Source organism: Sturnira hondurensis, unplaced genomic scaffold (assembly GCF_014824575.4).
Source record: "Sturnira hondurensis isolate 20B ecotype Veracruz unplaced genomic scaffold, ASM1482457v3 Scaffold0011178, whole genome shotgun sequence".
Taxonomy (NCBI): Eukaryota; Metazoa; Chordata; class Mammalia; order Chiroptera; family Phyllostomidae; genus Sturnira; species Sturnira hondurensis.
In genome coordinates this window covers 133,191-149,021 of record NW_028083809.1, presented here as the reverse complement: position 1 = coordinate 149,021, position 15,831 = coordinate 133,191, and the positions used below count along the sequence as shown (strand labels likewise).

The following is a 15,831-nucleotide window of genomic DNA, read 5'->3' as shown; positions in this document are numbered from 1 at the left end:
ACTGTGCGTAGCCCCAGATAGAGCTGAAATAAGTTCTAATAGTTATGTTTTGTTCCCCCAAGAGTTGTCTGGTAATAAATAGGTATGTGTAATTTTTTGATTGCTTCATTGACGTGTGGTACAAAAGAGTCTGAAATGAACATGTACTAACCAAGAAAAGTAAGAGAGGCTCTTAAATGACAATACTGAAAAAAATAAAATGCTGAATATTTATCTGGGTAGAAATGTTGATTGCTTTTCCTAAGCAAGAGATCCTGGCAGCTCTTCTGCAGGATGCCACATGCATCTACAATTAGTGTCAATGATGCTCCACATAGTTCTGATTTTTTCTGGGTTAATTGCTGCCTAAAGGAGTTAGCTACATGCCCCTAAGCTCAGGAGCAAGTGTTTTTGGAAAAATTTTTTTATAAAATTGTAATTGTGACATAGAACTTGTATAAGTTGTTAGGTAACTGAACAATGCCCTTATTTAAAATGTCTTAGAGATTGAGTTTGAATCATATGTATAATGAATATTCTGGATTTAATGTCAATTCATTCATAAATATGATGTGTGCTCAGTGCTCCAAAGATAGGACTCACCAGCAGGTGGCATTCTGAGGCAGAAATTCATGGAGTGCTACCAGACAGGGTCAATCATTATTGCCTCTTTAATATCTACCCTGAATCTATTAAGCCTTTAAATTACAATTAATGGCAGGAGCATTTTGGCTGTGTCCACTCAATCATACTTAAGGGGATTTACAAATTCGAATTTGAAGAGGGAGATTCTGTGTTCCAGAGTTAGAAAGCTTGTGTCAAAAATCCTACCCAGATTAGATCTTTTATTAAGAGCATATTCATTATGCTGAAATGGATGTCTAAAGGACATATTTACAACAAAGAAAAGGAAAGGAAAAGAACGATCTTCTCACCTGTTATTTAATGGTGCCTACTTACTAGAATATAGCCTTCTTCCTTATACTACCCTCAAATTTATATTAAGGTAAATGCAACCACAAAGTAAAAAATCAAATTAAGAAGCTGCCTGTAGTGAAGCAGAAGAGACAACGCAATCCTCTCTTCTCCATTTAACTACACTCCAGCACAAAAGAACGGGGCTACCAGGATGAGTTGTCTAGTTCTAAATGGCTTTGTAAACTTAGACTTTCAATGAGAAGTAAGAAATTCTTTTACCAGCCTAACAAATAAAGATTTCAGATTTACATCTAAAACCTAAGCAATACACAAGAGGGAGAGGGCTAATGAATAAAAGTTTAATTCCACATTTCAGTGAGAAACATCATCTGCTGGAAAAATCAGTATGAGATAATCATCATAGCTGCTTACATTGAGGGTGAAATATGCAGGCTTGTCCCTCCTCTAGATGACCGGAATCCGGCGTTGAGTCGCGGGGCTGTGACTCCCCATGGGCGGTAGCCGAGGAGGTGCCGCTCTCCGTGGTGCTGAAGTGTTGAGCCGGTCCAGTGAGCGGAGTTAGGCGGATGTGAAAGCGCGCTCTTCTGTCCTTTGTGCTGTATCGATAAGAACTCGCCTTCTGGAGCAGACCCGCCTTACTGCCTTACTGTTTTCTCTCCCCCCACCCCCCGCACCCCCGAATCTGGGGGAAATTTCCCAGGGAACGTGACGGAGGAGGATCCGTGTGTGAGAATGGCATGCGGTGTGGTGATGGGTTGGTTATAGTCCCCACCCCTTCTCCCAGACAGTAGCTTTCTAAGGGAGATAGCAACTCTGCCTGGCCCCTCAGGATTTCTGCCTGTCCCCTCTCTCACCCCAGAACAGTGCATATAAGTACACACACATGCACACACATCAGTTATGTAAGGCAGTGGGTTCTGGCACCTTAGGCAGAGTATTTATCTTTTCAAATAAATAAACAATGAGGAGTGAACAGGATTTTCACCTGTTGTGTCTGCGTGTAAATTTACAGAGGGAGGGAGTTAAAAAAACTAAAACCAGAGGAACCTAAAGAATGACAACAGCAGTTCCCTTTAATCAGCTTTAAGGTCACACCCTATCTTGTCTTCTGTGAGTGATGCATCTTCTAACTTTACCTTTTGTTGCGTATCTTTTTGCATTGTCTAGGGTCAGGAAGAGGTCAGTGGTGTAGCTCGAGGCTGATGTTAGTAAAAAGACTTGAACAGGATTAGTTTTCTTCTGTAACTTTCCATTTTTTGAAAGGAAATTTGTAATATGAACTCCCTTTCCCCCCCACAGTCCTCACTCTCCCAAACCGCTACGTTAACAAATGGTCTGCTATTCTTAAACACTAAGGCATTGTGATGGCCTCACTGGAGAGAAACCTCCTTAAGTGAAGTGTACAAGGTGGGGTAAAAGGAGGTTTACAGTTATGATCATGTGAAATATAGCTTATTCATGTTTTATTGTTTAATTAATGTATTATTCCATGAACAACTGTAAACCTACTTTTGTCTTACCCCATATTGCCTGTGTGAGAGGAACCAGGATTACTCCCACAATCTACCTGGGTCACTGAACAGTAAATCACAGTGCTTATTCTTTGAAATCAACTCATGGATTAACAACTGACAGACTAGAAAGGCTGTTTCTGTATGCAAATGTAATATTTGGGATTAAAATGTTGGCTTATATTGTATATTGCACAATGCCATTGTAGATTTATATGCAAATCAAATTGCATGGTTCATTAATATGCCACTAACATTTTCTCTGGAAACAGTCTGGTATGTGGGGAAAGACCCTGGAATTTTTTGGTGTGCTTAACTGTGTAACCTTTGGCATACTACTTAACCTCATCAAATCTCATTCTTCTATGTAAACGGTGGGTAATAATGCCTGTTTCTAAATTTGAGGTTATAATTAATTGAAATAACATATACAAAGCGCCCAGAAGCATTTAAGAAATGCATAATAAATTTGAGTGTTCTTTCTCCCATCCTTGCTCAAGAGAGGTTAAAGTAATTCTTTAGTTAAAACTCTCTAGGGAGCTTGACAGCAAACTAGTTTTATTTCTCTAAACCTCTACACAAGCTTTTCAATGTTAATGATTGTGTTTTTTTAAAAATATTTTATTTATTTACTTTTTAGAGATAGTGGAAAGGAGGGAGAAAGAGAGGGAAAGAAACATCAACTGTCTCTTGCACACCCCCAACTGGGGGTCTGACTAGCAACCCAGGCATGTGCTCTGATTGGGATTTGAACTGGTGACCTTTCTCTTTTCAGGCTAGCTCTCAATCCAATGTGCCACACTAGCCAGGGCTAATGATTGTGTTTTATTGGATAAAATGCCTTTTCAGAAAGAAATTTTCTTAAAATTAATGCTTTTTCTTAAAACATTTTTTATAGTCTTTAAGGACAAGGGAATTAAAAAAAACTAGAATCAGCAACAAATATATTAACTTATTTGAAAAATGTTACTTAAGAGCTATTTAGTATTACACTGAGGTGTCGAACAAAGTATGTGAATTCAACAAAAGTGTCTTTTACACAACCACAGAATTAGAAGAGTAGCTACGATACTATCAGTATCCTTTCAATTAGGAGTCTTATCATCATAACTAGTGAAGTATAGAAAAGATGCTCTTAATTATAAAATGCTGTCTTAAAAATACTGTGTTGTAGCTTTTAGTTGATAACAATGGAAATAAAGTTGTATTATATTCTGTTTTTAGTAATAACCAAGAGAATATTTTCTTAAAATTCTGACATGAAGTACATTCTTATTTCCTCTCATGATAAGCTCATTAAAAACCAAATCATTAGTTTTAAAAAGTGTGTCAGTGCCGGGCATGGTGGCGCGCACCTGTAGTCTCAGCTACTCGGGAGGCTGAGGCTGGAGGATCGCTTGAGCCCAGGAGTCCTGGGCTGTAGTGGGCCGATAGGGTGTCTGCACTAAGTTTGGCATCAATATGGTAACCTCCCGGGAGCAGGGGAACACCAGGTTGCCTAAGGAGGGGAGAACTGGCCCAGGTTGGAAACGGAGCAGGTCAAAACTCCCGTGCTGATCAGTAAAAAGTGTGTCAGTGATGGTACAGTTAAATATATGGAGGAAGTGAACATATTACTTTATATGTATATCAACTGAAGACAGGTCAGACTCAGGCCAGACAGTTCCTCAACAGTGGTGGGATGAGATGATGTTTAGGGAAGGTTCCAACGTTCAGTGTCTACAGTGTTAGAGAACTTTATCACTTCTAGAGGATGTCATACATGATGTTTGGGTAAATACTTGTAGTCTGAAAAATGTTATACACATAGAAAGATATTTTTCTATGTAAGGCACAGAGGTAAGGTCCTTACTATCAACAGTTAAAGTTCAGAAGACCATTAGCTCTTGGACTAGAAGATGTCTAAAGTTCATGTGTAAGGTCTTGAACTTTGTTCTCTCCTAGGCTCACAGTAGAGTGCATACCACTTCTAGTCAAACTTCTAGGCAATTAGATCACTTCTTGTGATTTAATTCCAAATATTCCATTCTCCAAGTGTGTCCCTCACCTGTAAAATGCAGTAGTAATAGTCCCTCACTGGTAGAGTTGTAGTGAGGATAAAATGAGACAGCTCACACAAAGTGTTTGCAGCAGTGCCTGGCACATAGTCAGAGCTCAGCATATGTCAGTTTTCATTATTGCTTAACAGCTTACTCTGTAACTTGAACAGTGAGCATGCTATTGATCTGTGGTTGTTAGACTTTGCGGGCTCCATCACCACCCAACCAGCCTGTTAAAAATATAAAAATATGTATTTCTGGTGCTCCCTCTCCAGAGAATTTGCATTCTCCCCCCAAGAACTTCTGGTGATTCTGATGCAGGTGATTCACAAACCGCACTTGGAGGAACACACTGCTCTTGTCTGTTGGAAGACTTGTTTTAGAAACTGTAGTTATGAGTATGAAAGTCTGTTTCAAATGACTGAATCCTTTGAGATGCTTATTCTCTTTTTTCTACTCTCAAAATGTTTTTTAATAGTCTGTGCTACTTTGTTTGCTTACTGGACAGGCCTGGCTATTTCTCCTGAATAGAAACAGCAATATACTAAGCAGGCTTCTTCCACTTTTTAAAAATATATTTTATTGATTATGCTATTACAGTTGTCCCATTTCCCCCCTTCACTCTCCTCTACCCTGCACACACCCTCCCACCCACATTCTCCCCCTTTAGTTTATGTCCATGGGTTGTACATATAAGTTCTTTGGCTTCTACAGTTCCTGTACTATTCTAACCCCCACCCCCATCTATTTTCTACCTACCGTCTATGGTACTTATTCTCTGTACCTTTCCCCCCCTCCCCCTCCCATTCCCCTGTTGATAACCTTCCATGTGATCTCCATCTTGGTGGTTCTGTTCCTGTTTTGGTTGTTTGCTTAATTTGCTTTTGTTTTAGGTGTGGTTGTTAATAACTGTGAATTTGCTGTCATTTTACCGTTCGTATTTTTTATCTTCTTTTTCTTAGATAAGTCCCTTTAACATTTCATATAATAAGGGCTTGGTGATGATGAACTCCTTGAACTTGACCTTATTGGAGAAGCACTTTATCTGCCCTTCCATTCTAAATGAAAGCTTTGCTGGATAGAGCAATCTTGGATGTAGGTACTTACCTTTCATGACTTGGAATACTTCTTTCTAGCCCCTTCTTGCCTGTAAGGTCTCTTTTGAGAAATCAGCTGACAGTCTGATGGGAATTCCTTTGTAGATAACTGTCTCCTTATCTCTTGCTGCTTCTAGGATTCTCTCCTTCATTTTAATCTTGGATAATGTAATTATGATGTGCCTTGGTGTGTTCTTTTTTGGGTCCAACTTCTTTGGGGTTCTCTAAGCTTCCTGGACTTCTTGGAAGTCTGTTTCATTTGCCAGATTGGGGAAATTTTTCTTTACTATTTGCTAAGATAAGTTTTCCACTTGTTGCTCTTCGTCTTCCCCTTCTGTTACCCCTGTAATTCAGATGTTTGAATGTTTAAAGATGTCGTGGAGTTTCCTAAGCCTCTCCTCATTTTTTTTTGAATTCTTGTTTCCTCATTTTTTTCTGATTGGATGTTTCTTTCTTCCTCTGGTCCACACCATTGATTTGAGTCCTAGTGTCCTTCCCATCACTATTGGTTCCCTGTACATTTTCCTTTATTTCACTTAACATAGCCTTCATTTTTCTTAAATCTAATTTACAACCAAATTCAACCAGTTCTGTGAACATCCTGATCAATAGTGTTTTGAACTGTGCATCTGATAGGTTGGCTATCTCTTTGTTGCTTAGTTGTATTTTTTCTGGAGCTTTGAACTGTTCTTTCTGTTGGGCCATTTTTTTTTTTGTCTTGACAAGCCTATTACTAATGAGGGGTGAAGCCTTAGGTGTTCACAAGGGCGGAGCAACCCACATTGCTGTGTTGTGACATTGTATGTGGGGAAGGTGCCAAAGAGGGAGCAATGCCGCTTGCTCTGCTCTCTGCAGATTTCAGTCACTTCCCCCACTTTTCATAAATAAAGTGGGCCCTTCTGGTGCTGATTCCTGTGTGGGTGGGTTTGTGTATGTTCTCAAACCCTGTGGGTCTCTCCAACAAACTCTCCTGTGAGGCTGGGAGTTTCTCCCACTGATATCTCAACCCTTATAGGTGTTTTCAGTTAGTCATTTCAGGCTTTATTTCCCCGCACTAGGGCCTTGGGTTGTGCAGTCCATCCCGCCCCGCAGATGTCCCTCCCAGTTATCTGTGCGTGAATGTTGGACCACCTGCTCCACCAGTTGCCGCCTTGCTGGCCAGCTGCAGCCTTGCCCACCTTGGTCCTCCAGTTATCACCTTTCCATGAGTCCTCTCTGCCCAGCTGCCTGTCTCGGCCCCTCCTACTGGTCTGGATGAGAGTCTTCTTTAACTCCTTGGTTGTAAGGAGTTTGATTTTCTGTCAGTTCTGGTTGGTTTTTCTGTTTGTTTTTAAATTGTCATTGCCCTTCTTTTGGTTGTGCAAGGAGGTGCAGTGTGTCTACCTACACCCCCATCTTGGTTGTAAGTCCACCCTTCCATTTTTGATTTGAGAAAGTGATGCAAATCCATTCCATAGGAAAAAATACTGCTTGAAATGTCCAGAATCTCTGGTGTGTTAAGCTCATATTAAAAAAGAGCAGAGAATCACTCCCATTTTGGTTGATAGCATTATCACTGCGAAACTTCTCCAGAGCAAGCCCAAGATCTGGTAAAAATCCCATGTTCTAGACTGTTCTCAAGTCATGAAAAATTGTGTCTTCAGTTGCTATCAGGTGAGGAATGACTAGAAATGGCGTTGTGTTTCAAAGTGATGTTAAGAATACTAATTTAATTCTATTTTTTTCTTGTTTTATGGAAAATTATTGATTTTGGGTTGTAGCTTTGTGGGTTTCGATGGTTATAGCTTTACAAGATTTATATCAGCTATAATTGGCTAGTAACCTATTCAAGTTTTCTTTAAAAAGCAAACAGCAATTAGTATGAAATAATTATTTATACAAAGAGACCCCCTTTCAAGGAAGGACTTGCACAGGGATGACAGCCAGCCGATAGGTTCTACTGCCATGTTCCTTAGGGTCTGCCTCAGCCGAAGAGACCCACCTTACCTGAGGCCCCTTTTTTCTGGGATAGCTTGTATCCAGTGGCTGAGGAAGGTGGGAGTGTACAGGCCACTTTGGGGACACTCTCTTATGAGCCATACTTGTCACAGAGCTCACTGTCATATTGGCCAAATCCTCATAGTTTGATTTCTGCCTCTTCCCAGTTCTACTTCATCTGTCTGTTTTTTTCATAAATGTTGGTCCCTAATTAGTATCTTTCACATCAAACCCCCTCTCAGAGTTTCCTTCCAGAGAAGCTGGATCACCACCATCCAGGTGACAGTGAGGACCTCGTCACTGGTCATAGGTGGAACACAAACGGCTCCTGAACTGAGGTGGTGGTCCAATTCCTAAACATTTACTTGTGCTGAATTGGGAGGTTTTACTGATGGAAGAGAATGCTTTATCATGTTTGGTATATCATGCATTTATAACTTAAGGAGAAATAATAATGATAAGCACAATGGTATTGGATGGTTATTGTTAAATACCACTGGTGCCAGAAAGGTAAAGAGTACCTGAGGATATGTAATAGGCCATTGAAATCCAGTAGTAAAACCAGAGGACCTCTTGGTTAGTATACCAAGAAGCTCTTATTAACTCCAGTGGGTGGGTAAAGAAAGTTGAGGTATAGGCCTAGGAGTTAATATTTCTAGGCTTAGGAATTTCAGAGATGACTAAATGCCCAACCAAAATAGGTTTGTCATGCCAAGTTCAGCATCTTGATTGGGAAAGTCTAGAACTCTGATAGGATGAGGATATCTTCATGGATGTCTGTGAGGGTTTTGATTACCAATACACCCTGAACCCTCTGAACCTAGGGACAAGGCTCACTCATGACATCATCTTGCACTGGAAGGCATTTTATTGGCCTGTTTCCCATGAGGTACCATATGCTTTCCCCAGGATCCATACCACCTTCCCTACTGCCCTCAAGACCCATAATTGGGGTTAAGTTGCTCCAGGATCTGAGTTAGCATTAATATCCATAGACTCAAAACCTCATTATGGTGGACAATGACCAGAGGGGAGAGGGGAGGGAATTTCAGGGGAAATGCGGATTTACAGGAACTAGTATAAAGGACATATGGACAACAACTATGGGGAGTGGAAATGGGAGGGAGGTGGGGAGCACTGTAGGGGGTGGGCTGGCATGGGAGTAAAAGACAGAAAACTGTACTTGAACAATTAAGTAAAAGAAACAAAAACAAAAACAAACAAACAAAAAACCTCAGCATGGACCTATTGTTAGAGAGGTGATATATAGTGATGTGTGTGTGTGTGTGTAAATATAATAAATGGAGTTCTGGCCAAGGTTGATCTTTCAGGAGGTCCACTGACTCCATGAACCCACCTGATGACCATTTCCCTGGTCCCAGGATGTTAAATGAGTTGGGCATACATGCAATCTCTACATCGGATCCTAGTCATACAGGATACGAACTATCACAGCAAGGAAATCCAAGTGGAAGTGTCTTGAAACTATCCTCCACACCCCACACAGACAAGATGGTAAAGTAAAAAGCAATATGGCATCCTAGGGAAGGAAAATAGTGGAGATTAATGTCACCCTTCAGGATTTAAAGGATACAGAGGTGATAGTCCCCAAGGCACTTCCATTTAATCGGTCAGTCTAGCACCTGGAGAATCCAACTGACCCAGGGTGATACCTGTAGAGTAGCGCAAGCTCAAGCAACTGGTAGTCCCAGTTATAGCCACGAAAAGATGTGTCTTTTTGAGGATACATTAATAGGCCTAAGGTGTGTTGCCATTGTTTTAGAAAACATTTTATTTTCTGTCCTAAAGCATAGAAAAAGGATCAGATATCAATCACATCAAATAGCAGAATATATTTGAAGTTTTGCTCAAAGACTTACATTAGCAGTCCTACTCTTTGCCATAATACAGAACAAAGAGATCAGGACTGCCTGAATATACTGCAGAACACCACATTAATTTATTACATTGATGATATTATGTTGACCAGGCCAGATGAGCAAGAGATGGTCAGTGTGCTGGAGTTCCTGGTAAGACACATGTACTGCAGAAGGCAGAAGATGAAACCTATAAAGATTTATGTTTTTTTATTTATACAGTTTTTAGGTGTCCAGGAATCAAGAGCATGCTGGTGCATCTCAAAAGTATGAGATAAATTGTTGTGTCTTGCGATCTCCTTCCCAAAGAAAGAAGCATCATGCCTGGGAGGCTCCTCTGGGCTCTGGAGGCAGCAACTTTTGCACTTGACGTTTCTGCTCTAGCCTGTATTCCAGGAAGCATGAAAAGTTGCCATTTTTAAGTGGAGCCCAGAGCAGGAAAAGACTTTCCAGCAGGACCAGGTTTTAGTGTAAGCAGTCCCACTTTTGGACCATACGGTCTGGCAGATATGAGAGTACTAGCGTTTATCACTAGTGGAAAGAGATATCATGTGTAGTTTCTGTTACAATCCTGGTGAGAGAAGTATAATATGGGCCTTTGAGGTTCTGGAACATGGCCTTGACATTTACAGTGGAAATTTATTTACCTTTTGCAGAACAACTTCTGGCAGGCTACTGGGCCCTGGAAAACATGGACCATTCAGCGATGAGAGACTAAGTGACTCTACCAGGACTTTCATCATGAGCTGGGTTCTACCAAATCTCTATGTCATAGGTCAGATGGGGGAACAGTTCATCATGAAACAGAAGTGGTGTATCTACGACTGAGTAATAGTAGGTCCAGGAGTGCAGGGGAGCTGCATGGGCATGAGCAGGTAGCTCAGGTCTTCTGATGGTACCCACCACTGTGGCACCAGCATTCCTTCCTGAGCTCATAGCTGTGTATGTATGGAGAAGTCACTATACCCGGTGAGGGAGGAGGAAAAAGCCTGACTGTGGTATACAGATGAGATGGCCTTGAATCACCCAGGAAATCTTCTCAATGAAAACAGGATTGGTGGACTTGGTTATCCTTTTTGCATAGGAAGAGGACTAACCTGAAGTTAAATATGTACAAATTCATGGATAGCGATGAATGGCTTGGCTGGCTGGTCAGGGACTTGGAAGGATAAAGAATGGAAAATAGGTGACAAGAAAGTCTGGATTAGAGGCATTTAGATGGACGTAGGGGAGTGGATATGAATTGTGAATATCTTTGTGCCACATCTTAATGTCATCCAGATAGCACCTACCATGGACATGTCATCAAACCACCAAGTAGACAAAGTGACATATCCAGCTGGCAGTGGCTTGCCTTTGTTATCAGCCTCCTCAGTGCTGGCACAATGGGCATATAAATGAGGGTAGCAAAGAGAAAGGATTTGCACACCCCAGTAATCTCAAATCCCAGTTACTAAGGCTTGTCTACTGTGGTTCTTGCTAAAAATATGGTATGCCAGTAACAGGAGAATACCAATATAACAGTAATGCTCAAGAAGAGAAACTAGCCTCTAGGTGGCAGGTTGACTACATTGGGTTCATTTCATGCTGGAAGGGTTAGCTGTTTATTCNACAAAGTGACATATCCAGCTGGCAGTGGCTTGCCTTTGTTATCAGCCTCCTCAGTGCTGGCACAATGGGCATATAAATGAGGGTAGCAAAGAGAAAGGATTTGCACACCCCAGTAATCTCAAATCCCAGTTACTAAGGCTTGTCTACTGTGGTTCTTGCTAAAAATATGGTATGCCAGTAACAGGAGAATACCAATATAACAGTATTGCTCAAGAAGAGAAACTAGCCTCTAGGTGGCAGGTTGACTACATTGGGTTCATTTCATGCTGGAAGGGTTAGCTATTTATTCTCACATGTCTCACAGAAATGTATTCTGGGTATGGGTTTGCCTTTTTTGTCCATATGGTCTTGGCTAGCATGGAGGCTGCAGAGTTGGTGAAATATTTGATTTATTGGTATATTACCTCGGACCAAGGGACCTGCTTTATAGCAAAGGAGGCTCATGAGTGGGTCTACAACCACAAGACCCTCTGGTCATATATTATCTTGTTGCCCTCAGAAACTGCTAGTTCAATAGATACTCAGAGGCAATACTCTATATGGATTGGGTGCCATTTTCTAGAATGCAGTATAGACATTGAATCAGTGACCTTTAGGTGGGAGGATGCATGGACACAGGAACTAGGGGTGGAAAAAGTAGTGACCCCACTCACCATCCCTCTCAGGGGTTCACTGTGGGTCATTGTGTTTCCTTTCCCCACAGAATAGTAATTCTGTGTGCTGCCGACTTAGAGGGCCTGCTTCCCCAAAGGGGTACACTTTCTCAAGGGGACATAGAGGAGTCCCTTGAATTGTGAGCTTCAGTTGTCAGTTGGAAACTCCAACCTCCTTATGTTCAGGGACCAAAAACAAAAAGAGGAGTCACTGTCTTGGCAGAATGGTTGACTCTGGTCATTTGGAGGATGTAGGGCTGCTATTGTACAGTGGATGCAGGGAAGAATTTGGGTGGGACTCAGTTGATCTACTTGGACCTATCTTAGTTCTCTCTGGCACAGCTGTGACTGTAAATGAGCTGGTACAATGACCCCAGCCAAGTGGCTTGTGACCACAGGCTCAGGTCCTCGAGACTGAAGGTCTGGGTCACACTAACAAGTTGCAAGCTGGGCCGGCAGAGGTGTTTGCTGATGGTTAATGCAGTCTCCAAAGGGTAGTAGAAGAAGGAGGTAGTGAACATCAGTTGGGACTCCGAGACCCACTTCTACCTTAGGCACGATAGCTCCCTTCTAAGGTTCCTTTAAGAAGGGAGACATACCAGATACCTGGAAGAGCTTCCCTTCCATCCTTAGGCAGAAGGGGATCAAAGTAGAGAAAGAGGTAGAAATACTGCCCAGCTTTCCTCTCAAGGGAGAACTTGCTGCCCAGCTTAGAGTATCAGAATCAGCAGACAGCATCCATATTTCACCTTCTGCAGAACCTGCCTCAGCTCTAGAGACCCACCTTGTCTGAACTTACATCCTTGCTGGGAAGCCTGTGCTGGTGACTAATTTAGGGCGGGGGAAGGGAGATAGACCAGTGAGTACAGGACAGTACTTGCTTCAGAGTGCCTTGCCAGTTTGGCACAGGATTGATCAAGCCTGTATTTCCCCCTGCCCAATTCTACTTCCTTCTGCCTGTTTTCCACAGTGTAGATTACAAACAAACATGCTGCACCCCAAACCCTGTCCCTGATCTGTTTCTAGAGAACTTAGCCTGCAACAGATGGCTTCCAGGGATATGTAGAATACAAAACAGTTTTACCTCTTCCTTTCCAACTGGCATGCCTTTAATTCTTTTTCTTGCCTAATTTCTCTGGCTAGGACTTCCATTACTATGTTGAGCAAAAGTAATGAGAGTGAGCATCTTTGTCTTGTTCTTGCTCTTAGAGGAAAAGCTTTGTTTTATACTGTTGACTACGATGTTAGCTGAGGATTTGTCACATGTGGTCTTTATTACATGGTGGTACTTTCCTTCTGTACCCATTTTGTTGAGAATTTTTATCATAAATTGATGTATGTTGTCACATGCTTTCTCTACTTCTGTTGAGGTGATTGAGTGACTTTATCTTTTATTTTGCTAATGTGCTGTATCACATTGATTGATTTGCTGAGGTTGAATCATCCTTGTTGCATCCCTGGAATGAATCCCATTTCTTTGTGGTATATGGTCCTTTTAATATATTGTTGTATTAAATTTGTTAGTATTTTGTTTAGGATTTGTGCATCTATGTTCATCAGAGATATTGGCCTGTTATTTCCTCCCCTCCCCTCCCCTCCCCTCCCTTTCCTCCTTGCCTGGTTTTAGTATCACAGTAGTACATGCAGATGGCCCACAGGCATATGAAAAGATGCTTAACATCACTAATTATTAGGGAAATGCAAATTAAAAACCACAATGACATATCATCTCACACCTCTTAGAATGGCTTTTATCAAAATGACAAGCAATAACCAGTATTGGACAGGATTTGGAGAGAAGGGAACCTTCTTATGCTGTTGGTGGGGTTGAAATTGGTGCAGCCACTAAGGGAAACCTCATGGAAGTTCCTTAAAAAATTAAGAGTAGAATTACCATATGATCTAGCAATTCCTCTTCTGAGTATTTATCTTAGAATATGAAAACACTAATTTGAAGAGATATATGTACGTAAGTGTTAATTGCAGCATTATTTACAATAGCTGAGTTGTGGAAACAAGATAAGTGTCCATTGGTGGTTGAATGAATAGTCAGGTATATACACAAACAATGAAATACTACTCAGCTATAAAAAATGAAATATTGTCATTGAGGTGATGATGCTAAGTGAAATAAGTCAGATGGAAAAGGACAAAACTATGATTTCACTCATATGAAATGTAAAACAAAAAAGTAGCAAATGAAATAAGTAACAAAACCAAACTAGTCATAGATGCAGACAAAAAATGATGGTTACCAGTGGGGAAGTGGGGTGAGGGGAGGGTGAACTGGGTAAAGGGGGGTTGAATATATGATAAAGGAAGGAAACAAGACTTTGGGTGGTGAGCATACAACATTATATTGAATTATAGTGTTGTAATCTGAAATCGATATAATGTTATTAACCAGTGTTATCTCAATAAATAAAAGAAGAATAAGGCAATAATGATAGGGACATAAATTTTTTGATTTAAACTAACATGCAGATGTTTCCTTGGGTCCTATCCACAGGCTACAGACCGGCTCCAGGTTTGCTGGAAGCCTAGCCAAGTAACCGGTGGAAACCATGTAATCAGATGAAGGACAACAATTCCTCATTCTAAGAGCAGAAAATTGTCTTTCTGAGAAAGAACACTGTGTAATGCAACAAACAACCTTAACAACTACAATTTTGCATGGTTAAATAGTGCATCACCGGCTGTTACATTTAATACCAGTGGAATTTCCGTCAGTCACAGGTGTCCTGTCACTCACACTCATGCTCTGGTTCGGTGGGAGTGTATTAGTCATTGGAAACAGTTATTCAAGTGTGTTTGGTTAAGGTGGTTTTACTGGAGGTGGAGTACAAAGAACCACGATGGCTGATGGTATCTCACACACTATTATTTATTTTATCCTCCTGTGCACCAGGATGTTTTTGTTTGAGCTGACTTATTTTCCCTTTTCATTCTCCTTTCCCGGAGTGGCAAGGCTGCACAGGGCAGAGGAGGACACTGGCAAGTGGGAGAAGGGAGGGATGAGGAGGGGAAAGTAAGTGAAACACTGAAGGGCCTAGGGAACCACCCAGGGGGAGAATGTTTCCTTGAATACCTGAATTGCAAGTTAGCTAGTGTCTGATTTTGAGCCATTGGCTTCTTTATAAGAAAGTTACCTTGTTTCATTGGACTAATTCTAAGAATAATACATACAATCCTTCCAAAAATCAAAGTATTTGTTTTATAGAAACAAACCTGCAAGCCTGTGGTTACATTTAGATTCTGCTAGAGTAGGATGTGTAAATAATTAGTGTAACAGAGTTCTTAAGATATAAAACAGAATGTTAGATTTATTAAAATTCATATTTTTGAAAACACTAAAATGCAGTGCCTAGAGAAATTATAAAGGATAAAAAAATAAAGTTTTGCTTCCTTTGAGTATCTAAACTCTCTTGCATTCATTATGTATGGCTCACAAATTTTCTTTTAAAAAAACAGTTAAATGGCTTCCATTTAAATCCTTTTTTATTAAATCATTTTCAGTTATTACCTTTTGCTCTCCATTTAAGTCTCTTAGTGCTTCTGATTTCTGCAGGGGTAATTTTATTTTTTAAATTTTATAGTGCCATTCCTACACTCTTGATTTCACCAGTAGTTCTTTATCTAAAATGTATAGAATAAAAATCACACTGATCAGATTATTTTCAGGTTTGAACTGATCAGATTGTATTAAATTTGTCTTTAAATCTATATATACCTTTTAAATTTACTTACAGAAATTTGGCCACTGGAGTGTTAATAAGTTACATGATATATTCTAAGAACTTATTTTAATGAGAAGATAAAGATTTCTTCTTAGAGTTTTTTCTGTGTGCTGTGCCGGCCCTTTGCCCTCTGAACAATCCTTCCTCCTCTCCTGTATTTGTTCTATTTTTCGACGGGGCTAAACTTGGCAGGTTGCATTCTCAGGCTCCTCATTAGCTGGCTTTCATCTGAGTTTGGCTAATGGGAACCTCTGGCGGAAGATGGAGGACAGGGAGAAAGGAGCTTTTTTTATACCTCTCTCCATCCTAGGCAGCGGGTGCAGCTGCTGAGGCTTTTTGATCTCTTCGCACAGACTGCCATGTTTCTGCACTTGCGTGGGGGCTCTAAACCCTGGGCTTCTGGAGCGTGCC

The 15,831-nt window shown here is 40.8% G+C and overlaps 1 protein-coding gene across 1 annotated transcript in view; it reads right to left on the bottom strand.

The window, feature by feature from the left end:
• The window catches only part of TRPC7 (transient receptor potential cation channel subfamily C member 7), a 131,452-nt gene extending 129,009 nt beyond the window's left edge, over nt 1–2,443 (bottom strand). The window contains exon 1 of the mRNA XM_037059541.1: nt 2,439–2,443. Within this exon, the coding sequence (XP_036915436.1) occupies nt 2,439–2,443 (5 nt within the window). The remainder of the gene's footprint in view (nt 1–2,438) is intronic.
• Nucleotides 2,444–15,831: the final 13,388 nt, after the last annotated feature.